General features: G+C 42.0%; 1 protein-coding gene across 1 annotated transcript; it reads right to left on the bottom strand.

The window, feature by feature from the left end:
- Positions 1 to 1,428: 1,428 nt before the first annotated feature.
- EIF2S3 (eukaryotic translation initiation factor 2 subunit gamma) lies at positions 1,429 to 24,749 on the bottom strand. The gene is made up of 12 exons (XM_031005863.3): positions 24,337 to 24,749; positions 23,701 to 23,764; positions 21,830 to 21,957; positions 21,624 to 21,745; positions 19,199 to 19,293; positions 16,814 to 16,972; positions 15,048 to 15,182; positions 13,290 to 13,384; positions 11,275 to 11,419; positions 7,656 to 7,825; positions 6,117 to 6,289; positions 1,429 to 2,666 (listed from the first exon to the last, which is right to left on the bottom strand). Exons 1-12 carry the CDS (start codon positions 24,403 to 24,405, stop codon positions 2,603 to 2,605), a joined length of 1,419 nt encoding a protein of 472 aa, XP_030861723.1. The 5' UTR covers positions 24,406 to 24,749; the 3' UTR covers positions 1,429 to 2,602.
- Between the last annotated feature and the right edge of the window lie 2,268 nt (positions 24,750 to 27,017).

Raw genomic sequence — 27,017 nt, 5'->3', positions numbered from 1 at the left:
ACCCAGGCTGGAGTGCAATGGTGTGACCTCAGCTCACTGCAACCTCCACCTCCTGGGTTCAAGCGATTCTCCTGCCTCAGCCTCCAGAGTAGCTGGGATTACAGGCACCTGCCACCACACCCGGCTAACTTTTGTATTTTTAGTAGAGACAGGGTTTCGCCATGTTGGCCAGGCTGGTCTCGAACTCCTGACCTCATGATCCGCCCATCTCAGCCTCCCAAAGTGCTGGGATTACAGGCGTGAGCCACCACACCTGGCCGTAACGTACTTTCATCAGAAACATTACAGGCACATTCTCAACTAGGTACATCTCTTGCTAAGAATCACTGCTCTGGCTTCAAGTTCTATTAAAATAAGGTCCATTTACTTCCTATCTGTATATGCCCATTACACTCAGTACAGTGCTTTACAAATTTGCTAATTCATGTGGATGTCTGAAATTAATTATAATAGAATTCTGGTTTCAAATCTTACATGAGATTAATTACAATGTCTATATTTTAAGTCTTATTCCAAAATTTCTGGTAGAAGGTACCTACAAAACACATGGGGACATGTTAGATATAAAATTAATGTTTGATTTAGAATTGTTTTATTTGTGTTCCTCATGCTACAACACAACCTTCAAAGTCAGCGAAGTTTTTAACATTAATATGCTTCCTCAAAACATCAACTTAGGCAACCCACAGCCAGAGCTTCTGAACTTCTACAATGCAACTTCAACATTCACAAGAGCACAATATGCTTCAAATCCCATCTCAATGCAAATTTAAGAAAAGCAAAGCAAATTGTATTATCAGACTACCAAAACTCAGTAAGATTCTGTAATTTAATATACCTACTTCTCAACTCTCTAAATTTGTTTCTCAACACTGGGGAGTTTTTAAAGATATCAATGCCTGAATTCTACTCCAAGCCAATTAAATCAGAACAATTAAAATCAGAATCTCTGTGGGGCATCTTTTTTTTTTTTTTAAAGCTTCCCCAGCAACGTCAGCAAGAGTTGCAAATCACTGCTCAACAGAACCTCTTACGAAGCAAAAACATAAAGAAAAATAAGCCGGGCAGAGTGGCTCACGCCTGTAATCCCAGCACTTTGGAAGGCAGAGGCGGGCGGATCACCTGAGGTTAGGAGTTGAAGACCAGCCTGGGCAACATGGTGAAACCCCATCTCTACTAAAAATACAAAAATTAGCCGGGTATGGTGGCAAGTGCCTGTAATATCAGCTACATGGGAGGCTGAAGCACGAGAATCACTTGAATCAGGGAGGCAGAGGTTGCAGCGAGCCAAGATCGTGCCACTGTACTCTAGCCTAGGTGACAGAGTGAGCCTCCGTCTCAAAAAAAAAAAAAAAAAAAAAAAAGGAAAAGCACACGATATAGTATAGGGACATGGGGAATAAGTTAAAAATCAAAAGGACTCACTCATTGCTTTCTAACATCTTTTACTTCTTGATCTTTTGAAACATCCAAAAATTAGTAGTATTATAATCTATGTCACAATCATAATATAACAGTTAAGAAAAAACATAAAATGAAGGCCTAGAAAGATCTTTGTTACTTATCTAGAATTATTTGGTATAACAGTATTTTCCAATGGAGGAAGACTTGGATTTCAGGCATTAAACAATGCAGAAAAAAATCTCAAGGCATCACAGGGAGAGGGAGATAACTTTTGACTCTGGTTTCCCGTGTTTCAGGCCAGGAAGAGCAAGGGGAGAAAAATATTTGTCCATGGGAACAAGTAATCATGCTCTAAAGGACAATTTCATTCGAACCCATTCATTTCCTTTTCATGCAAAATTTCAAAGATAAAGCAACATAAAATATGGGGCCACATAAAAGGGAGAAGGTCTTCAAGGAGAATTTGTGCCTTTAAGTTTTTACTGGTACAACAGTCTTTCAGCCTGGAGGTACTCAAAGACGAATCATGAAAAAGAAAAAAAACTTTATTTCAAACAGGTTCAGTGATATATGTGTGTGCTACAGCAAAGGCTGGTTGTGGCAAAGTTTCATTTCAAACTGTATGATGTGGGCTGGGCAAGGCGGCTCACGCCTGTAATCCCAGCACTTTGTGAGGCCGAGGTGGGCTGATCACCCTGAGGTCAGGAGAGACCGGCCTAGCCAACATGCTGAAACCCCGTCTCTACTAATAATACAAAAATTAGCCAAGTGTGGTGGCGCGCACCTGTAATCTCAGCTACTCGGGAGACTGAGGCAGGAGAATCGCTTGAACCTGGGTGGCAGAGGTTGCAGATCACGCCACTGCACTCCAGCCTGGGTGACAGAGCCAGATTCAAAAACAAAACAAAATAAAACAAACAAAAAAACAAAACTGCATGATGTATAATTTTGACATCATGTGGGAATGCTTAACTTCTGCCAAAATGTAGATTCAATCCAACATTATGCCAATTTTTATATTAATTGTAGTCCCTAAGTTTTCATAACCAAAAAAAAAAAAAAAAAGAGAAAAGTTACCTACTAAGGTAACGAACTGTGAAATCAATTCCCCAATATTGCTTTGAAAATAAACCCCTTGGTTATTAAGAGGAATTCCAACTTCCAAATCCATCCGAATGTATTATTTAACCGGTATTCTTCAGTCATCATCTACTGTTGGCTTGATTGTCACTCCTCTTCTTATCTGACCCCAACCAATTAAACTGCAAAATGAAAATAAAAGAAATCATAAATCTTACATCCACTTCACTCTCATTACCACACAATCTTGTGATAAATTTTACCTGCTTATCTTCTGAATTCAAATTTGTTCCCAAAGCCTGCTCCTCCATAAAGAAAGCCCACACTATATTCTTAGATTCTTTTTTATTCTTGCTTTTGTGTGTTTTTTTTGAGACAGTCTCACTCTGTCACCCAGTCTGGAGTGCAGTGGTACGATCTCAGCTCACTGCAACCTCCGGCTCCTGGGTTCAAACAATTCTCATGCCTCAGCCTCCCGAGTAGCTGGGACTACAGGCATGCGCCACCATGCCCGGCTAATTTTTTGGTATTTTTAGTAGAGATGGGGTTTCACTATGTTGGCCAGGCTGGTTGCGAACTCCTGGCCTCAAGTGATCCGCCCACCTTGGCCTCACAAAGTGCTGGGCTTACAGGCATGAGCCACCGTGCCTGGACTGAAAGTTTATTGCTTAAATCTATTTCAAAATACTCTGGAAGTCGTGTGTCTGTAATAGCAAAAAAATATAATCACAAAAGACAGTAAAATCAAAAGGGCATAAGTCACCACAAATAATTATTTACTTAAGAGACAACAAAAATTTAACTTTCTAAATTACAGGGCAGTAATTCAGATAAATCTCCTAGACAAGTGATGAGACCATCGTGGGCACAGTAGCATGGAAGCCTTAATAAAGGAAACAGGGCTGGGCGGGGTGGCTCATGTCTATAATCCCAACACTTTGAGAGGCTGAGGTGGGAGGATGGCTTGAGGCCAGGAGTTTGAGATCATGCTGGGCAACACAGTGAGACCAAGTGTCTACAAAAAACAAAAAAATTAGCTGATCACGGTGGTGTGAGCCAATAGTCCTAGCTACTTAGACACTGAGGCTGCAGTGAGCTATGATCATGCCACTAAACTCCAGCCTGGTCAACAGAGAGACCCTGCCTCTAAAAAATAAAAAATAAATAATTAAGGAAGTAGATAGTGGGCAGGGGTGATGTGAATAATTATGGGGACAGTTAGGGCACAAAACAGTCTAATTTAGAGGGTTTATATAAGACAATGCAGAAGGAAAGCTTAAATGGGTTGAAGCAGGTTTCTAGAAAAGTCCCAAATATCAAAAAGTAGTGAGAAGACTGTAGAAATTATTAAACACAGCATGATGAAAATGTTTTAAGAAGACTAATTTTGACCAAGTTAAGAGGCAAACTAGGAGTCTTTCACACTAACTGTGAAGTGTAAAGTGATGGTGGTATGGACTGTGATGAGGTGACGAGGAATGGAAAGCAAGGGGCAAACTCAATAACCTGGGAAAGAGCAAAAAGTCAGGAGCCAAAAATGTGTGTATGCTTCCTGGCTCTATGCTCCCAAAAGACCTAGAAGCAATAGCACCCTAAGAGCCATGAGCACACCTGAACACTCAGCTTTTCATTTATAAGAGAAATGGCCAGTTCTAAAACTGGAACAGAGAAGGTACAAGATGAGTCTGGAAGATTTTGTGCCAGAAAATAAGGAAATGTTCCAAAAAAAGAAGAAAGAGGTCAGGCGTGGTGGCTCATGCCTGTAATCCCAGCACTTTGGGAGGCCAAGGAGGGTGGATCACCTGAGGTCGGGGGTTCAAGACCAGGCTGGCCAACGTGGTGAAACCCCGTCTCTACTGAAAATACAAAAATTAGCCGGGTGTGGTGGCGCATGCCTGTAGTCCCAGCTACTCGGGAGGCTGAGGCAGGAGAATCGCTTGAACCTGGGAGGCAGATGTTGCAGTGAGCTGAGATCATGCCACTGCATTCCACCCCGGCGACAGAGCAAGACTCCGTCTCAAAAAAAAAAAAAGAAGAAGAAGAAGAAAAAAAATGATGAGTACATGTCAAAAGGACACAAGAGCCAGCCTGAAGGACCTCCACTGGCCAAATGTCGAACAATGCACATCAAAATAAAGGAAGACAGTGATGGATCATAACATGTTGAATAAAATAGGACTCCATGAGTCCATATTATAACTAGATAGGGAAATAAATAATGGCAAAGAAAGAATGCCAAATGATAAATGTGGGGTGGTAGAGTTGAGGGAGGATACTGCAACCTGTAGAGGTGCTATGATTTTGTAATCATTATAGTCAAGTTCGATTCAGGCAAGAATCATCAGTGGATGCTACATCCAGGGGTGTGGGATTCAATGAGCAGCAGGCTATTTGTACTGGCTAGAAAGATCTCCCTACAGATTGCTTATTAGTTGCAAGGGTAGAAAGTAACTACACAGCAGAGAAGCTGGACAACATCTTGACTACATAGTCAAAACTAACCTTAACAAAGAGGAGCAGTCAGATATCATGTGCCTCTAGCTGTGATTCCTGAAAAGGAGACTTCGCGGTGTATTTAAGTTAAGAATATAACCTGAATCTAATGTTAGGCTTCTGAATGATAAGAAAAACCCAAATTGAGGAATATTCTATAAAGTAACTAGTTTGTATTCTTCAGAACTGTTAATGTCAATTAAGACAAAGGCTGAAAAAGCTCCAGATTAAAGATCAAAGAGACATGAAATTAAATGCAATTCAAGATTCTAAACAGGAGGAACATAAAGTACATTATTGGGACAAGTAATAAAACTGAAACATGCACTGTAGATTTCAGTATTTTGCCAATGTTAAATTTCTAAGTGGTTATATAAGAATATCCTTTTTTGATGGGAAACATACACTGAAGTATTAAGAGATCAAGAAGCATAACATATATAGCCTACCCTCAAATGGTTCAGAAAAAAACTTACATATGTAATAAATCTGTATGTGTGTTTGTCAATCTAGGAAAAAGCTATAGGAGTTTTCTGTAAAACTCTTACAATTTTTCTATTAAGTGTGAAATGATTTCCAAAGCCAATGACGATAGAAATACCGAACCCAAATTCATTTGGTTTTGCATAGGTTGTGTCTAACAGGAAGAGAAGCCAATCACAGTATTTGGACTAAAATATGGGACTATAGTCAAGGCTGTAGTTTTTGCTGAGACGGAGTCTCGCTCTGTCGCCCAGGCTGGAGTGCAGTAGCACCATCTCGGCTCACTGCAAGCTCCGACTCCCAGGTTCACGCCATTCTCCTGCCTCAGCCTCCCGAGTAGCTGGGACTACAGGCGCCCGCCACCACGCCCGGCTAATTTTTTGTATTTTTCAGTAGAGACAGGGTTTCACCATGTTAGCCAGGATGGTCTTGATCTCCTGACCTCATGATCCACCTGCCTTGGCCTCCCAAAGTGCTGGGATTACAGGCGTGAGCCACCGCACCCGGCCGAAGTATAGTTTTCAAAGTCATCCAAATAAATAGTTGAGACTGAAAGCCACAGTAACTGTTGTCCTCAAGGAAGAGTGTGTGCTTTTTTTTCTGTACAAGACTGTGTCTTTTTTTAATTAGACAGTGGCAAAGACTAACAAACTTACCGCCAGTGTTTTTCAACTCTTCGGCTAAGGGCAATTTTTTCTCCTACCTCTGTGCACACTGGATTGGTCAAAACAATTTTACCCAAATCGGCCTTGACAGCACTAACTCTCCCTCCTGTTGACAGGGATCCTATGTTCACCATGAGCACTTCATTCTTAGACAGCTTTTGAACCTAGAAAAATAAATTAGGGAAAAATAAACCCCAAAATCAAGAAAATGCTTTCCAAATATAAGTAAGAATTTACCAAATACTATTGGGAAATACGTCAATCATGAAAAAAATTCTATAGAAATTTCATTGTAAAGGAATTTGAACTATATATAGTATAGTTTATTTGGCACCCACTGAATTTACACAAGATCCACCTTTAAAAAAATAGGGTAGTAACCGTACCAGAGTACCTCTTAAAATTCTGAAGCAGTTACCTAGTACAAATGAGGTACAAAATTTCCCAAAGAGGGGAGCAGGGAGGACTATGGCTATATAAGAGTTAATATGGGCCAGGCGCAGTGGCACACGCCTGTAATCCCAGCACATTGGGAGGCCGAGGAAGGCAGATCACCTGAGTGGGGGGGGAAGAAAAGCATGATAGCTTATTTTCCTCAATCTTTGCCAACACTAGGTGTCAGCAATTTCCCATCTCTGCCAACCTAATCTGGGACATTTTTTAAAAATCATGAAGCTGGGCGCAGTGGATCACACCTGTAATCCCAGCACTTTCGGAGGCTGGGGTGGGCAGATCGCTTAAACCCAGGAGTTGGAGATCAGCCTGGGTAATGCGGCAAAACTCCGTCTCTACAAAAAATACAAAATTAGCCAGGCGTGGTGACCCACACCTGTAGTCCCAGCAATTCAGGAGGTTAAGGTGGGAGGATGGCTTGAGCTGGGAGATCGAGGCTGCTGTGAGTCGAGATCGCACCACTGCACTCCAGCCTGGGCAACAGAGCAAGACTCTGTCTCAAAATAAACAACAAAAAAAAATATGGATTTTAGGAATATCATGTCTTTGTCATAAATGGCTAATACTTTTCCCTGTTTATTAAGTTTCTTTCTTAAACTAACTGCCATATAGTTCTCAATTTTGGCCGGACGCAGTGGCTCATGCCTGTAATCTCAGCACTTTGGGAGGCCGAGGCGGGCGGATCACTTGAGGTCAGGAGGTCAAGACCAGCCTGGCTAACATATAGTGAAACCCCATCTCTACTAAAATATACAAAAATTAGCTGTGCATGCTGGTGCGTGCCTGTAGTCCCATATACTTGGGAAACCGAGGCAAAAGAATTGCTTGAACCCAGGAAGTGGAGGTTGCCGTGAGCCGAGATCGCGCCACTGCACTCCAGCCTGGGCAACAGAGCGAGAGACTCCATCTCTAAATTAAAAAAAAAAAAAAAACCCTCAATTTTGGGGAGGTCAAATTTATTTATCTTTTCTTTTTTTCTTAATTTCATGTTAACTGTAAAACAATAAAACTCAACACTGGTTTAACACTCCCATTTGTCACTTTTTTAGAAACAGGAATTTTTTAAAAAGCATTTACCTTTGCTGCTTTCTTGTCTCCTTCAGTGCGTACACCTAGAAGCCGTCTAAGCAGGAAATAGGAAATTTCCAATTCTGTGAATATCTCAGGTAAAGCTCCGACTGCACCAAGTACTTGCCCCACCATTCTGTCAGCCCGGCACAAAGTGGGATCAATTTTTGTTCCAACTCCTATATAAAAATAAGATGTATATAGTTCAATTTTTTATTTCCTAAAACACCTATAAAGTGAATTAGTTGGCCAGGTGCAGTGGCTAACACCTGTAATCCCAGCACTTTGGGAGGCCGAGGCAGGTGGATGCCTGAGCTCAGGAGTTAAAGACCAGCCTGGACAACACGGTGAAACCCTGTCTCTATTAAAATACAAAAAATTAGCCAGGCGTGGCGGCGTGCACCTGTAGTCCCAGCTACTCGGGAGGCTGAGGCAGGAGAATCACTTGAACCCAGGAGGCAGAGGTTGTAGTGAGCTGAGATTGCACCACTGCACTCCAACCTGGGTGACAGAGTGAGACTCTGTCTCCAAAAAAAAAAAAAGTGAATTAGATACCCCAAAGCCATATAAGCACAGCATATACCTACACACTTTCATACTTTTATTTTTATACTCATATAATAGCTATATAGGTACAAGAAAATACCTGTTTTATCTAGACAAATAGAAATATACACTCATGAGATGACTGGGCAAATGAGAACAGAACGATTCTCTTGATTTAAATTCTAAACAAAGGGTTTAGAAATCTGATTTTCTAGGAATGATGGCTTGGCTGAGAACTTAATGCAGGAGATGGTAAGTATTACTGACCTGGTCTTTAAAACAATAAATTCTAAACAAAGGGCAAATAGAGATAATAAGTGAACTCAAAATGAGTCTGAATATCCTTAACAAAGACTGAAAGAATACAAAATTCAAAATGAGTAGTTTGCAGAATACCTGCATGCCATTTCTCCCCTGAAAGACTGATTGAAAAGATAGTTAAAGACTACATATGGGCCAGGCGCAGTGGCTCACACTTATAATCCCAGCACTTGGGGAGGCCCAAGTTGGAGGATTACCTAAGGTCAGGAGTTCAAGACCAGCCTAGCCAACATGGCAAAACCCAATCTCTACTAAAAATACAATAGCTGGGCATGGTGGCAGACACCTATAATCCCAGCTACTTGAGAGGCTAATGCAGGAGAATCACTTGAACCTGGGAGGCAGAGGTTGCAGTGAGCCGAGATCGTGCCACTGCACTCCAGCCTGGGCGACAGAGTGAGACTCTCAAAAAAAAAAAAAAAAAAAAAAAAAAAAACTACATACGATTCCTGGGATCTACTTCAAAATATTCTAGCTGTGTCTTGAGGGGAGTAGGGGAAAGAAGATATATAGATGGAGCAAGATTGACTGGGAAAACTCTTTTTTTGCTGCTGTTGTTGAGACACAGTCTCTCTCTGTCGCCCAGGCTGGAGTGCAGTGGTGTGATCTCGGCTCACTGTGACCTGGGATTACAGGCTGGGATTACAGGCATGTGCCACCACACCTGACTAAATTTTTTTTTTTTTTGTATTTTTAGTAGAGACAGGGTTTTTCGAACTCCTGACCTCAGATGATCTGTCCACCTCAGCCTCCTGAAGTGCTGGGAATACAGACATGAGCCACCACGCCCAGCCAAGACTGGTAAAACATTAATAATTGCTGAAGCTGAGTGATGGCTCTATGGGGGTTATCATTACAGTATTCTATCCTATGTTTAAAGAGTTCCTTAGGCCAAGTGTGGTGGCTCACGCCTGTAATCCCAGTATTTTGGGAGGCCAAGGAGGGCAGATCACTTAAGACCAGAAGTTCGAGACCAGCCTGGCCAACATGGCGAAACCCCGTCTCTACTAAAAATACAAAAATTAGCTGGCTGTGGTGGTATGTGCCTATAGTTCCAGCTACTCAGGAGGCGGAGGCAGGAGAATTAACTGAACCCAGGAGGCGAAGGTTGCAGCGAGCTGAGATAACACTACTGCACTCCAGCCTGGGTGGCAGAATGAGACTCTGCCTCAAAAAAAAAAAAAAAAAGAAATTAAAAAAGTTCCTTAAGTTAAATTTTTAAAAAGTTTCCAGATTTCCCTTGTTTACCACACACATGCACACAAAGGATAAAATGACAGATGGAACTACAGGCACACACCACCAAACCCAGCTAATTTTACTATTTTATTGGAGAAATGGCATCTCATGGTTTCCTAGGCTGGTCTCAAACTCCTGGTCTCAAGCAATCTTCCCACCTCAGCTTCCCAAAGCACTGGAATTATGAGCATGAGCCACCATACCCAACCTGGTAAATTCATTTTTTCTTTTCTTTTCTTCTTGTTTTTTTTTTTTTTTTGAGACAGAGTGTCACTCTGTCACCCAGGCTGGAGTGCACTGGTGTGATCTCGGCTCACCCTCCTGGGTTCAAGCGATTCTCATGCCTCAGCCTCCCGAGTAGCCGGGATTACAGGCGTGGGCCACCACACCCAGCTAACTTTTGTATTTTTAGTAGAGACAGGGTTTTACCATGTTGCCCAGGCTGGTCTCAAACTCCTGAGCTCAAGCGATCCACCCACCTCAGCCTCCCAAATTGCTGGGATCACAGGCATGAGACACTGCGCCCAGCCAACCTGGTAAACTCTTTTTCATTTTTTTGTTTTCTTTCATTTCCTTTTTAAAATTTTCAACCAGAGACACAACGTATTGGGTGAAGAATTAACTGTTTCTTTACCAAACATTTTCTTCTTTAATCTAAAGGTACAACACCCCTTCTAATTCTCACTGAATCTTTCATTTTTCTGGGTATTGAGTAATACACTACGTTGTAAGGGACTAGAAAAGTTTTTAAATCACTTCAGTAATTGCTACACAAAGAAATTTACTTTCTTTTATTTCTACCTCATTGGAAATACGACCTGACATCATTCAACCGACATTTGTAGGTAATTTTCCATTTGCAAAATATACATAAAAGCAACCATGGCCGGGCATGGTGGTTCACGCCTGTAATCCTAGCACTTTGAAAGGCCGAGGCAGGGGGACTGCCTGAGCTCAGGAGTTCGAGACCAGCCTGGGCAACACAGTGAAACCCCGTCTCTACTAAAATACAAAAATCTTAGCTGGGCCTGGCAGCATGTGCCTGTAGTCCCAGCTACTCAGGAGGCTGAGGCATAAGACTTGCTTGAACCTGGGAAGCGGAGGCTGCAGTGAGCCAAGATTGCACCACTGCACTCCAGCCTGGAGGACACAGAGAGACTCCATCTCCCAAAAAAAAAAAAAGGCAACCATTATCTAGCACAAAAATCATGTTAACAAAAACATAAGTGTAGGTAAATATCTTACATGATAAGTCATCAAATTTATTTTTTTATATTGCTAAAAAGGAGTTACTCTATATTTGATCAAAATGTATCCTTTGTGTTTAAAAATAATTTTTACAAACCCATGAAACCATCTTATAACCTAAAACAAGAGCTTAACCACATGACTGTTCCCCACCCTACTCTATTATTAAAATACCCAATTAAAAATCTGTAATATGTCCCTTTTGGTAATCCATTCCCCATGAAAAGTACCACAAATAGCCACAAATTAAAAGAGATGAGAAAAAAATCCTTACCAATAAGACCGCCTGGAGCAGCATATTGCAGATCATTATGCTCCGCAAAAAGTGATACAATTTTGGAAAAGATTGGTTTACACATGAGTTTTCCTTCACTATCTTTGGAAACAATACCAGGTCTTACTTCTATCTCCTGGCCCACCTGTAAACATATAATTAGTAATTAGAATTACTGTGTTACGCAAAATTATCATTTACCTATCAAAAGTTCCAACAGGGACTGGGTGCAGTGGCTCACATGTGTAATCCTAGCATTTTGGGAGGCCGAGGCAGGTGGATCACCTGAGGTCAGGAGTTCGAGACCAGCCCAGCCAACATAGTGAAACACCGTCTCTACTAAAAACACAAAAATTAGCCAGGTGTGGTGGCACGCACCTGTAATCCCTGCTATTCAGGAGGCTGCGGCAGAATTGCTAGAACCTGGGAGGCAGAGGTTGCACTGAACCGAGATCGCACCACTGCACTCCAGCCTGGGTGACAAAGAGAGACTCTGTCTCAAAAATAAAATAAAATAAAATAATAATAAAGTTCCAACCGGAAGACCATAAAACTGAAAAGGCAATCATTCCTGTATTTCAAAGATTATTATTCTTTAGAAAAAAAAAAAAAAAAAAGATGTGAACGAGACTGTCAAAACCAGAACCATCCAACTGTTGTTAACTACCCACCACACAAGTCTATTACCACATCAAATGTGCTCCATACTTAACAAGTCTATAAATTTTCAAGTCAGACACATTCAAAAGACATAACAGAAAACAAAGAAATATAGCTGGGCGTGGTGGCTTATGCCTGTAATCCCAGCACTTTGGGAGGCTGAGGCAGGCAGATCACCTGAGGTCAGGAGTTAAGAGACCAGCCTGGCCAATATGGCAAAACCCCATCTCTACCAAAAAAATTAGCCGGGCGAGGTTGCGAGTGCCTGTAGCCCCAGCAAGTCGGGAGGCTGTGGCAGGAGAATCATCACCTGAACCCAGGAGGTGGAGGTTGCAGTGAGTCAAGATCATGCCACTGTGCTCAAAAAACAAAACAAAACAAAACAAACTATTATCAGAGCATGTAAATTAGTATAGCTACCATGGAGAACAGTATGGAGGTTCCTCGAAAACCTGAAAATAGAGCTACCATATGATCCATCAGTTTCACTAGTGGGTATACATTCAACAGAAAGGGAAGCAATATTATCAAAGAGGTATCTGCACTCCCATGTTTATCGCAGCACAGTTCACAATAGCCAAATATGGAATCAACCTAAGTGCCCATGAACAGATGAATGGATAAAGAAAATGCAGTATATAGGCCGGGCAAAGTGGCTCACGCCTATAATCCCAACACTTTGGGAGGCCAAGGCGGGCGGATCACTTGAGGTAAGGAGTTCAAGACCAGCCTGGCCAACATGGTGAAACCCTGTCTTTACTACAAATACAAAAATTAGCTGGGCATGGTGGGGGGTGCTTGTAATCCCAGCTACTTGGGAGCCTGGGGCAGGGAGAATCGCTTGAACCCAGGAGGTGAAGGTTGCAGTGAGCTGAGATCGCTCCAACTTGGGCGAAACAGCAAGACTCTGCCTCAAAAAAAAAGAAAAGAAAAGAAAAGCAATGGCAGCATATATATATATACAATGCAGTATTATGCAGCCATAAAAAAAATTCTGCCATTTGCAGCAGCACATCTAGAATTGGAGGCCATTTTGTTAAGTAAAATCAGCCATGCACAAAAAGACAAATATCACACATTCTCACTCATCTGTATATGTGGGAGCTAAAAAGGTGGATCTCATGAAGGTAGATTGTGGATTCAGAGGTCTAGAAGGGTGGGAGGAGTGAAGTTTGAAGAGAGAAAAAAAGAATATTAAAAAAGAGAACTCTACATCAAATACCAGAAACCATGGAAAAAATTTTATTTTTCAATTTGGATTGTCCATACTTTTTTTCCTGATTAAGCCAAGGATAAAACAAACAAACAAACAACAAAAAAAAACCCAAAATCACAACAACCAAAACCCATTTTACCTTTAATACTCCTTTTAGGATACTACCACCAGCTACACCTCCCTTAAGGTCATCAACTTCACAGCCAGGTTTGTTGACATCAAAAGATCTAATAACTAAAATAAAACAAATTAAAGTCAGTTCTGTTAATCTTAACTTTAGAAGAAATATTATTTTCCATGTTAATGTTTCTAAAATAGTGGCCATTTGAGATTTATACCAAAGGGGTGCCTTTTTAACAAAATCTATTATTATTCCAATGATTAAGCAGTCTTACTTATGATGGAAAAAATGAAAGTAACTTAAGTTTATTAATAAGTGGCATATATGGTATACCAGTATTACAGAGCATCACGCAGCTATTAACAATGTTAGAGCTATATGTAATGATCTGGAAGGATGACCTTCACATACTGTTAAGAAAAGTTATAAAAATTACATGCATAATATAATCCCACTTCCATAAAGAAAAATAAAATAATCAATGTCTGTATATGGATTTTTTTTTCCCTCTATCATAGAGGCTGGAGTGCAGTGGCACAATCATAGCTCACTGCAGCCTCAAATTCCTGGGCTCAATCTTCCTGCCTCAGCCTACCGAGTAGCTCGGACTACAGGTACACACCACTGCACCCAGCTGTAATATTTTATTTTTTGTAGAAATGGGGTCTTCCCTTAATGCCCAGGATGGTCCTGAACTCCTAGCCTCAAGCAATCCTCCTACCTCAGCGTCAGCCTCCCAAAGTGCTGGGATTACAGGTGAAAGCCACCATGCCCAGCCTGTGTATATGTTTATACATGATGATATGAACAAAGAGAAAAGTGTGGGAATAATGGACACCAAATGTTAACTTTGCTGACTTTAGGGCTAAGGAACTAGAACTTGAAGACAGAGAGATTATGGACATTTTCTTTATAGACCTCTGTAACTCCTGTAAGAACAATTCAGCTTTATAACTATAAAACACTAGGACTACATGACCTGCACTTCGGAGAATATTTCCTACTAAACACCAGAAGCCCGGATGAAGGCCAGAGGAGCTCAAATGTCTGTTTCGAGAAGGCTACTACATCCCCGTGTAGGAACCACAAGCCTAGGTGATCAAATTATACCAGTATCAGTTCTTCGTTAATTGAACAACAAAATCATCTGTAAATGTTTTAGTCAGGAAGTTCTAACACCCTAAAACATTATGATTCCATAGAGAATACTGTATTACTCCATCTTGATCATGTACCATATATTGAGCACAGAAAGGTTAACAGTTGTTTTTGGTTTTTTTTGGAGACGCAGTTTCACTCTTGTTGCCCAGGCTGGAGTACAATGGCGCGATCTCAGCTCATTGCAACCTCCGCTTCCCGGGTTCGCGCCATTCTCCTGCCTCAGCCTCCCGAGTAGCTGGGATTACAGGCACCCGCCACCATGCCCAGTTAATTTTTTATATGTTTAGTAGAGACAGGGTTTCACCATGTTGATCGGGCTGGTCTCAAACTCCTGAACTCAGGTGATCCACCCACCTCGGCCCCCCAAAGTATTGGGATTATAGGCGTGAGCCACTGCACCCGGCTTAGGTTAACAGTTCTTACTGTGTTCAGGACTCTGTCCCTCATTCAGTAATACAATCTAGCACTGCCAATACAATCTCAGAATTGATTTCAAAAAAATTGTATGAATTATCACCTCTGCAGAAAGAGGAAATATTAATAAACATCCTTGAAGAGGAATCACCAATGTGGAAAAGATCAGATTAAGAGTTAAAGGCAAATCCTATCACTTACCAATAAGCCGGGGCTCTGAAGTAAAGTCTCTTGGGGGTACTGGAATTTTCTTTACTATGTACTCACAAACAACTTCAATATTGTATTTCAGCTGAGCTGAAATTGGAATAATGGGAGCTCCCTCTGCTACTGTACCTATATGACAAAATTCAGAAAGATCAAAATTATTCAGTTTTATAAAATTTATTCTATGTATCTGTTACATAAAACAATTAAGATTACTATAATAAAATAGATGCCTAAACCCCATATAAATGTCAGCAACAAGTGGAAAGTGGATAATTCTGTTTAGAAAGATGGCAATATTGTTTGTTTTTACTCTTGAAAATGAATACAAACCCCTGTAAGAGAAAATTTGTTACATTATACTAGTAGACATACTTAATATTTGTACAATGATAAACTTATTTAAATAAATACTAACATTCCTGTGAAAGAGCACTCTACTAGTTGAAAAAATTTCTAACAACATGTAATTAATCTCCCAATAAATGTCAAGATAAAATTACAGACTCTGCTAATCAAAGACTGCTGGCATATATACTTTCAATTTTTTTTTTGGAGATAGGGTCTCGCTTTGTCACCCAGGCTAGACTGCAGTGGCATAATCACGGCTTGTTGCAACCTCCACTTCCCAGGCTCAAGCGATCCTCCCACTTCAGCCTCCTACATAATAGCTGGGACCACAAGTGTGTGCCACCAAGCCCAGCTAATTTTTTGTATTGACAGAGTTTTACCACGTGGCCCAGGTTGGTCTTGAACCCCTGGACTCAAGTGATCCACCCGCCTCAGCCTCCTAAAGTCTTGGTATTACAAGTGTGAGCTACCACGCCCAACCATATATATTTGCTACGTATTAATTATATGTCAAACAAGCTAGTCAAAGAAATAGACCAAACACAATTAGACTTTAATCAAATTCACTTATTACTTCTCGTGATGACAGAACTGAGTTCATAAGAAATTAACCTTTCTAACAAGAAAAACAAGACTGAGAGAGAAAATGTCAACAATAAGATATATCACGTCTCCTCTGAAATGAAAAACATTATGCTATTAGAGAAGGGACACTCTAGAGATTTATTATTTATTTATTTGAGACGGAGTTTCGCTCTTGTTGCCCAGGCTGGAGTGCAATGGCGTGATCTCGGCTCACCGCAACCTCTGCCCCCCAAGTTCAAGCGATTCTCCTGCCTCAGCCTCCCAAGTAGCTGGGATTACAGGCATGTGCCACCACACCCTGCTAATTTTGTATTTTTAGTAGAGACAGGGTTTCTCCATGTTGGTCAGGCTGGTCTCAAACTCCCGACCTCAGATGATCCACCTGCCTCGGCCTCCCAAAGTGCTGGGATTACAGGTGTGAGCCACCATGCCCGGCCGACACTCTAGAGATTAAATAATCACTGTCACTTCCAAATCGGAAAGCTGTTCAGTAACAAATACTGTAAGACAAGGTTTTTTAAAATTATTTTATTCATTTTACTGTCACTGAGATTTTTTTTAATCTGATTGATAAAGTTTCCAGAAAACAACCTCAGTTCTAACTTGCTGCCAGCAAAAATATACTTTAGTATATTAAATTCAGAATCACAGGTTTCATTAGTTATATCAGGTTACTAACAAGCAAAAGGCAGGGCGATAAGGCTTAAGACTCGTAAGTTTACCTTGTTTTAGATAATATATTAAAAGTTAATTTAACATCTGGTATCCAGAGTAAATGCCTCTCAAAGTGATTCATAGATTTATTACATATTATGGCTTCTTACCTTGGACAAATGCAAGGATCTGCTCGTATTGTTCTTTAGCCTGACTTTCTTTTACCAAATCAATTTTATTTTGTAGAATCAAAATATGCTTCAGTTTCATGATCTCTATAGCAGCCAGGTGTTCCGATGTCTGAGGCTGAGGGCAAGATTCATTACCAGCTAGTTGATGAAGAATAAAAAAGATGCATATAAGAATAGCTGGAAATATCCAGAATAGGCGGGCAAATCCATAAAGAGACAAAGCAGATTATTGGTTGCAAGGGGCTGGGGGAGGAAAACATGTGGACTGACGCTTCATGGGCATGGGGTTTCCTTTTGCGGTGATACAAAAGTTCTGATACAAAAGTTCTGGAACTAGATAGTGGTGAAATGACAACCACTATGTTGTAGAAAATTGTCAATGTGCTTAATGCCACTAAATTGTACACTGTAAATACATAAAATGGTACATTTTATGAGTCTCTTTTGCCACCCACTCTCCCCCCAAAAAAAGTTGGCATCTAATAAAGGAGACTTCTGAATGTTCTAACCCTAATAAGGAAGATATTATTGCCAGGTATCCACCTTTTGGCCCTGCTTCATCCTCTGTTGCCTGCATTCACTGGAACCTCCCAATTGTGTGGCTCCCAATCCTGGTCCTAAGCAAGAAGCTTAAATTCAGCAAGTTTGGCTTTTCTCAGGGTCTGCACTCAGCTTTTGCTCAGGTATGAGGTATAGCCCTCTAACTCTCTCCAGTTTTAGAAATGTTCTGGCCCAGGCAAGCTCCTGAGAAGTAGAGAGTAATTAAAAGGGAAAGGCACTTAATACTGTCTATGAATTTTTACTAATATCAGAGGCTACTCTTCAACCGAGGGAGGGAAGAATGCTAATGTGAAGATAACCAACAGTGTATTATAAAGAAATAGGCATGTTTTGTTGAGCACTCTAATGATCAACCTCCTCAAGTCGTGATGTTCAAGTGTCCTGACTATACCAACATGGCATGCTTTAAAAAAAAAAATTTTTTTTTTTTGAGACTGAGTCTCACTCTGTCTCTGTCACCCAGGCTGGAGTGCAGTGGCGTCACCTCAGCTCACTGCAACCTCCGCCTCCCAAGTTCAAGCGATTCTCCTGCCTCAGCCTCCTGAGTAGCCGTGATTACAGGTGTGCCCCACCACACCCGGCTAATTTTCGTATTTTTAATAGAGGCAGGGTTTCACCATGTTGGCCAGACTGGTCTCAAACTCCTGACACCTCAAGTGATCCACCTGCCTTGGCCTCCCAAAGTGCAGGGATTACAGGTGTGAGCCACCGCACCCAGCTTTTTTTTTTTTTTAAGACTGAGTCTCCTTCTGTCGCCCAGGCTGGAGTGCAATGGCTCGATCTCGGCTCACTGCAACCTCTGTCTCCTGGGTTCAAGCGATTCTCGTGCCTCAGCCTCCCAAGTAGCTGGGATTACAGGCATGCGCCACCAAGCCTGGCTAATTTTTTGTAGTTTTAGCAGAGACAGGGTTTTGCCCTGTTGGCCAGGCTGGTCTTGAACTCCTGACCTCAAGTGATCCGCCTGCCTCGGCCTCCCAAAGTGCTGGGATTACAGCCATGAGCCACCATGCCCAGTCACTTTTTTTTTTTTTTTTTGAGATGTAGTTTTGCTCTTGTTACCCAGACTGGAGTGCAATGGCACAATCTTGGCTCACTGCAACCTCTGCCTCCCAGGTTCAAGAGATTCTCCTGAGTAGATGGGATTACAAGCATGCGCCACCACGCCCGGCTAATTTTGTATTTTAAGTAGAGAGGGGGTTTCTCCATGTTGGTCAGGCTGGTCTCAAACTCCTGACCTCAGGTGATCCGCCGACCTCAGCCTCCCAAAGTGCTAGGATTACAGGCGTGAGCCACCGCACCAGGAGCTTTTAAAAAATTTTGCCCCCAGTAATGAAATCTCTCAACGGCTAACATAAGAAACAAAGCATACGCTACCCTTCAAAACTCCACTTATTCCTAGACTTCAGCACGTATTATGAATGATATTTATATCTTAAATACTTCCACAGTAGACAGTTCAGACATACACACACACAAACCATAACACAAATAGCTTTACACATACATTTAAAACTAAATAAATCACCTCATGTGATTTAAATGAGAAAAATGAACTATTGACTTTTTTTCTTTTTCTCAAATGCTACCACAAGAATTCTCACAAGCTATCAGCCCCAAGTCTATCTTTTTGAGTATTTTGTGATAGCTGATAGGTAGAAAAGTCATCCTGGATGACATGTTAGTTCCCATTCATGTCACCCTTAGGTAATAGATATGATCCTTAAAGGCCTTAGTTCCCCTTTAAATATTTCATCTTGGATTTGTTCCACATTGATTTGTCCAAACCAACTGTGAGGTATTTACCTATCAACAGAAGAGCTGCATCCATCACTGCTGCACCGTTCAGCATAGTAGCCATCAAAATATCGTGGCCAGGACAGTCAACAAAGGAAACATGTCTAACGATTGAGAAATAACAATCAGCCTTAACATCAATCACTACTTAAACAAGCTAGTTTTAGATTTTTTAAAGCTAAATCAACTTAGGAAATAATCTCATTGCTATAAAATGGTTACAGGGCTTGGCGTTTCTAGAACTTGGAAATAAGTTCACCAGCTGATGAAAACCACTGCAGATTACAAAGCAAATTAAATTAGTTATGTGCAGAATGGAAGATAAACTCCAAAATCCAATGAAAATGAATATGGTACAGAATAATGGTGGAGAGTATATACTGAGAATGTCATTGATTTGAAAGCTAAAACTTGTAACGACTTATAAAAACCACGTTAACAGAATGAGAATTTGAAAAAACAATTTTCTGGCTGGGCGCAACGGCTCACACCTGTAATCCCAGCACTTTGGGAGGCCGAGGCAGGTGGATCACCTGAGGTCAGGAGTTTGAGACCAGCCTGACCAACATGGTGAAACCCGGTCTCTAATAAAAATACAAAATTAGCCACACGTAGCTGATGCATGCCTGTAATCCCAGCTACTTGGGAGGCTGAGGCAGAAGAATCGCTTGAACCCAGGAGGTGGAGGTTGCAATGCGCCAAGATAGCACCATTGCACTCCAGCCTGGCCAACAAGAGTGAAACTCCGTCTCAAAAAAAAAAAAGAAAAAAAAAAACAATTTTCCAAAAATACCTCTAACACCTTGAAAAACTAGAATTGCCCATTTGAAGCAGAGATGGCAGCACTTTTAACAAAACTATGGTATTCATTCAGAGTCACAAGTTTTTTTAATCGTATGCTCACATTGTCATGATCTAAAACAGAGGTCAGCCCTTAGGCCAAATCTGGCCCACCACCATACCTATTTACACACGTATTGTCTATATTTGCTTCTGTAATAGAAGAACAGAATCAACAGAAACTCTATGGCTTGCAAAGCTGAAAATATTTACTACCTAGCCCTTTGCGGAAAAAGTTTGCTGATCCCCTATTAAGGGCCAGGACTACAGTGAGACAAGTGCAAAATTTAAGAGACTGCCAAAAAACTCAGTAATCAAGGAAAATGGCCGGGCATGGAGGCTCATGCCTGTAATCCCAGCACTTTGGGAGGCTGAGGCGGGCAGATCACTTGAGGCCAGGAGTTCGAGACCAGCCTGTACAACATGGCAAAAGCCCACCTCTACTAAAAATATAAAAACTAGGCCGGGCACAGTGGCTCACGCCTGTAATCCCAGCACTTTGGGAGGCCGAGGCGGACGGATCACAAGGTCAAGAGATCGAGACCATCCTGGCCAACATGGTAAAACCCCGTCTCTACCACTGCACTCTAGTCTGGCGACACAGAAAGACTCTGTCTCAAAAATAAATAAATAAATAAATAAAAATAAAAACTAGCTGGGCATGGGGGCTCACACCTGTAATCCCAGCTACTCGGGAGGCTGAGGCAGGAGAATTGCTTGAACCCAGAAGTGGAAGCTGCAGTGAGCCAAGATCACACCACTACACTCCAACCTGGGCAACAGAGACTGTCTCAAAAAAAAAAAAAGAAAGAAAAGAAAAAGAAAGAAAAATATATGCATTCAGTATTTTTAAAAAGTCGAAATTAATGCAAAAAATCAATCATAAACAAAATACAATGCCATGCTGAGCCAAAGCAAAAGGGGAAAAAAATTTAGTAATAGAGTCTGCCCTTATTTAAAATTGATTTATCACATTTTTTGCATTAATTTCAAAAAAACACTGCATTAAAATATTTATCCTAATTACTGAGTTTTCTGGCATACCTGCCACCGCCAGGCCCACTTACATTTTCGGCTTGAGGTGAAGGCCTCACTTGTCCCTCCCTGGTCCCAGCCCTGCCCCAATCTAAACATTCCTTGTAGGGCATCTCCAATCCCCATAAACATCACTAGACAGGTGTCAGTATCCTGATAAAAAAAAAAACAGGTATGCAATCATATTCAGAAAATAGATGGGGAACAAGTTCAAGTGTTTTAGAGAAGTAATTAGAAATGGCTCTGTTTCTCTATTTAACATACAGAAACAGCGCTGTTTAAAAGAAATTCAGGAAGCCTAGAAAAAGAATCCCTTCAATCCAATGAGTTGTTTTTCTGTTTTAAGTGATACTTTTAGTTTGGAGAAATTGCATGTAAGTATTTTAACTTAGGTTTAGATGCTTGACTTTTCAGATTTGCCATAAAAACATAAACAATGGAAAAACAACAAAACCATTTAGCCATTAGGTTCACCGTTTAACACCTCAATATTTCAAAAAGCACAAAACAGAAGACAATAAAATATAAAGTGTAGTGTTTGTAGCAAAAGAGAGGTCACCTGACTAATTTGAAGTTCCCTTTGGTCCCTGGAATGTCCGTAGGAAACTCATCAGGTGTACTGCTCCCACAAGATCTATAACATTCTGGCCGAGGGCAACTTGGGTCATCAAGCTTATAAATCTAAAATTTCAATAAAAAAAGATTTTGATTTGTTATCTGCACAACAATTAAAGTTAGTTTCTTGTTCCACAGTACACAGCTTACCTTAGCATTAGCATATCCAAGCTTGATTGTAATATTTCTTTCTAGTTCATTTTTGAACCTGACAGTATGAACTCCAGAAATAGCTTTGACGACTGTGGATTTCCCATGAGCTACATGACCAATTGTACCTATGGACAAAGTTCAAAAAATTAATTCATGTGTATTTAATTACATACCAAATATTTTTTCAAATAGTGTTAAGAGTAGAAAACCCAAAGCCAGCTGGACACGGTGGCTCACGCCAGTAATCCCAGCACTTTGGGAGGCCGAGGTGGGTGGATCACAAGGTCAAGAGAGCGAGACCATCCTGGCCAACATGGTGAAACCCCATCTCTACTAAAAATACAAAAATTAGCTGGGCGTGGTGGCGCATGCCTGTAGTCTCAGCTACTGGGGAGGCTGAGGCAGAAGAATCACTTGAACCCAGGAGGTGGAGGCTGCAGTGAGCCGAGATCGCGCCACTGCACTCCAGCCTGGCAACAGAGCAAGACTCCGTCGCAAATAAATAAATAAATAAAATAAAATAAATTAAAACCAAAGCCATAACTTGCTGTAAATATCAACATAAAACCAACAGTGACTTCAATTTTTCCTCCTCCATACCCCTTCCTACTAGAAACGTGTTCTCATATAGGACTTAAGAGAAACTTCCATGTAACTAACAGCTTTACTTAAAAAATATACTCTGGGACAGACAGGGTCTCCTGCTGCTGCCCAGGCTGGAATGCAATGCCCTGATCACAGCTCACTGCAACCTCAACCACCTGGGCTTGAGCAATCCTCCGACCTCGGCCTCCTTAGTAGCTGGGACTGCAGGCATGCACCACCACGCACAGCTAATTTTTTGTATTTTTTGTAGAGATGGGGTTTGGCCACGTTGCCCAGGCGGTCTCCAACTCCTGGGCTCAAGCAATCCACCTGCCTTGGCCTCCCAAAGGGCTGGGATTACAAGCATAAGCCACTACACCCGGCCAGAACTTTATATATTAAGGAACCTTCCAGCATTTCCAGATTAAACAGGTATGATGGGCCCTGACACAACAAAAAGGGATCTGTGAACAAACAAGGAAACAACCTAAGTTTAATTGCAACTTGTTCCGTTGATCAAATTATTGGGTCAATATATGCACAGTAATTTGCTTTAACTGGTATAGTCTTAGCATAGGTTGTTCGGAGGTTAGGTTATGCTCCAAGGTCACCTCAACCAAAATTTTTAATGCAGGGGCAGTAGTTCAAGGCCTGTAGGCTTATTTGGGCTTTGTTTGCATGAATAAATTAAAGCTCCAGACTGTAATACTGTAACTTTAATAGCCTCATGGTGGAGTCTTACTTTTTAACTAGGTTAAAAACTAGTCTTACTTTTTAACTTACTTCTGTACTTTTTAACTTACTTTCGTACAAACTGTGCTGTTTGTACAAACTCAAAATGTCCAAAATTTACACTCAGTCAACGTAACTTCTCCTCTAAAGTTCTAGGTGCCAATTAAGAAAAAAAACCCTCTACTTAATCACAGCTTGTACATCAAATAAAACTTTCATAAATTCTGCCCTTGAAATAATCCTGTGTGTCAAGTACAGCCACATTTTTCACCTCTTCCTTAAACTTCTGCTACGTATGACTACATACTGCCTTATGCTATTAAACTTTTCTTACGTCTCCATTTTTTCTTCTTACCAAGTCTGTAAGCTACACATGGGCAGCATTCTTTGTGCTCCCCCCGCACCGCTAATGTAGCAGATGCTTTATTCACAAGGACTCAGTATCTATTTCTTGAATATCTGAATCCTCATACTATTCAAGTAATCACACAAAAAGTGAGGTTAAAATTAATTGTTGGAGACCAAGGTTAGGTCTCTTAAGTTACTCTTACCTATGTTAATTGTGGCTTGTCTGCTGATAACTTCGTGTGAAAGTGGCGTCAACTTGGTAACATCCTGCAATGAAATATATTTTAAAACACTGCACGTAAAACAAATGAGAACTTTTCCTTTGACTTTATGTTTGCTATCTACATCTTGCCACCATCTGCACAGCTTTCCACTACTTCTAAAGCTCCTTTCCCCTATCAGTAACTTTGTACTCCTATGGCTGGGAAGCTGTTAAGAGCCCTTCATCATCACACAACAGACTACACCTCCACTCAACTATTAGGGGATATCTGGAAGTCAGAGGTCCCTCCAGTCTTGGGAACATTAGCACTAAAAGTAATGCAGACAGGACACCCCCTTCCCAGACGTTCAGAGGCTGAAACCATGACAATCAACATCAAGACTTTCCAGCCGAACCCTCCAGAAGCTAGAAGTCCCACGACCGTACACCCCTGCGCCCAGATCGTGGCCTGGGTACAGGCGGCGCGAGCATGGCTTAGGGCGCCCAGTTCCAAGTCTCCCTCCTGACCCAGGCTCCTGACCCACGCTCCCGACACTGACTAGTCCCAATACCACCGGGAGGCTTGGTCATCTCCACTCCTGAGCTCACTCTGCATCCTCCCCAAGCAAAACCTCACCAAGGTGGTGAGATCCTGACGCGAAAGATGCGGCTGCCCTAGAGTCACTCCAGCTTCTCCGCCCGCCATGTTGCCAAAAGAGGAAGGAAGTCACCCCGGCTGCCGCCTGATCGTCTGCAGGGGTCCTAGTGCGGGGCGGGGAAGCGGAGACGGGAAGGCCGAGTAGGGGCTCAGGATGGCCGGTGCAGCAGCGGCCTCACTGCTTGGACTTCTCTCCGCTTGAATCTGCACAGTGCCTGTCGGTAGGCTGAGTGGAAAACACGGTGCGAAGTTGCTGGAGCTATTCGTCGCAGACCTGGTAGATATTTGTGCAGGCAATACTGAGGGCAGCCACCAAACCCCCGCCCCGCCGGCCCGTGCGAGGCGGGTGATGCAACCCGGCGCGCGCGCTGGCCTGGGAGAGACCATTTCCGTTTCCTGTGGAGTTTCCCGAAACCTGGGAATCAGCTAGGGTGTGGGAACAGAGAAGAGGGAGTGTCCTCCCCGCCCTTTTTTTTTTTTTTTGAATACCGATTTCTGTAATTTAATAAAGCGAGATCGGCTCGGGGTCGGCGCCCACCTATGACGGGGCTCTTGGCTGGGAGAAGGCCGCGTGCTGAGTCCCGGCGGGAGGGGGGGCGGGCGCCCCCGCGCGGAAGTTTGGTGAAGGGCTCAGAGGGGCAGGGCTAGCAAAATCAAAGTCCCTAGCTTGTTCCCAGAGAGCGATTTCTAGGGCCCGGGAGGTGGGCCTTGGTGACGTTAGACTGCGTTCCCAGTGAATATAGCTAGGTGTCGTAAGAGCGTCTGAAGTTCGCTGGGTTTTTTTTTTGTGGTTTTTTTTTTTGTTTTCTTTTTTTCTTAAAGAAGCAGATCCAAAAAAACCTCGATTACCGATAAATCGGTATTTTAAAATTTAAAGAATTTTGAGACCTTAACCCACTTTTCGTCGTGTTGAAAAGCAGTTGAGTGATTTGTTTTTCTCCTTGCATTTCTATACAAATTTTATCATAAACAGCTATTTCCTTTTTTTGTTTGCAATAAATTTATTTCCATAAAAACTTGTTAGACAGCTATTATGCAAAAGTATAGTAAAGAGAAGTGAAAAGATAATATGAAAGCCACAATGACGAATACTGAGAAGCCAAGCTCACTTTAGAATACTTGTAAGTAGTCATCAAGTTAGCTTATTTAGGAAATAAATATTATTAATGAGGCCGGGCGCGGTGGCTCACGCCTGTAATCCCAGCACTTTGGGAGGCCGAGGCGGGTGGATCACGAGGTCAGGAATTCGAGACCAGCCTGGCCAATATGGTGAAACTCCGTCTCTACTAAAAATACAAAAAAAAAAAATTAGCCGCCCGTGGTGGCGGGCGCCTGTAGTCCCAGCTACTCGGGAGGCTGAGGCAGGAGAATGGCGTGAACCCGGGAGGCGGAGCTTGCCGTGAGCTGAGATCGCGCCACCGCACTCCAGCCTGGTGACAGAGCGAGACTCCGTCTCAAAATATATATATATATTATAAATGAAAAAAATGAGGGAAATTAGGGAAAATGAGGGGCAATATGAGAAGTGAAGAAAGGAATTCATTAAGGTGATAATTGCTACCTCTCTTTTTTTCCCCCGACTTTTAAGTTCAGGGGTGCATGCGCAGGATGTGCAGGTTTGTTACATAGGTAAACTGTGTGCCATGGTGGTTTGCTGCGCAGATCATCCCATCACCTAGGTATTAAGCCCAGCATCCATTAGCTGTCCTTCCTGATGCTCTCTCTCTTCCCACCCCCAGCCGTCAGACAGCCCCCAGTGTGTGTTGTTCCCCCGCATGTGTCCATGTGTTCTCACCATTCAGCTCCCACTTATAAGTGGTAACATGCGGTATTTGGTTTTCTGTTCCTGCGTTACTTTGCTGAGAATAATGGCTTTTGGCTCCATCTATGTCCCTGCAAAGGATATGATGTTGTTCCTTTTTATGGCTGCATGGTATTCCATGGTGTGTATGTACCACATTTTGTTTATCCAGCCTATCATTGATGAGCATTTGGGTTGATTCCACGTCTTTGCTATTGTGAATAGTGCTGCAGTGAGCATATGTGTGCATGTATCTTTATAACAGAATGGTTTATATTTTAGAGGCTATATACCCGGTAATGAGATTGCTTGGTCTAATGGTATTTCGGCCTCTAGGGCTTTGAGGAATTGCCACTCTGTCTTCCACAATGGTTGAACTAATTTACACCCCCACAAATAGTGTAAGAGCGTTCCTTTTTCTCCACAACCTCGCCAGCATCTTTTGTTTTTTGACTTTTTAACAATCACCATTCTGACTAGTGTGAGGTGGTATCTCATGTGGTTTTGATTTGCATTTCTCGAATTATCAGTGATATTGAGCTTTTTTCCGTGTTTGTTGGCCGCATGTATGCCTTCTTTTGAGAAGTGTCTGTTCATGTCCTTTCCCCACTTTTTAATGGAGTTGTTTTTTATAAACAGCTATTTCAAACCAGAAAAAAAATGTAAGGAGAGGTGAATAAGAATTTAGGTTTTCTGGGCCGGGTGCGGTGGCTCACGTCTGTAATCCCAGCACTTTGGGAGGCCGAGGTGGGCTGATCACTTGAGGTCAGGAGTTCAAGACCAGCCTGACCAAAATCCTGACCTGGCAAAAACCCTCCTAAAAAATAGAAAAACTACCTGGGCGTGGTGGCACTACCTG

This window comes from Gorilla gorilla, chromosome X (assembly GCF_029281585.2).
Source record: "Gorilla gorilla gorilla isolate KB3781 chromosome X, NHGRI_mGorGor1-v2.1_pri, whole genome shotgun sequence".
Taxonomy (NCBI): domain Eukaryota; kingdom Metazoa; phylum Chordata; class Mammalia; order Primates; family Hominidae; genus Gorilla; species Gorilla gorilla.
Note: the sequence above shows the minus strand (reverse complement) of the source record. Positions and strands in the feature narration are given on the sequence as shown.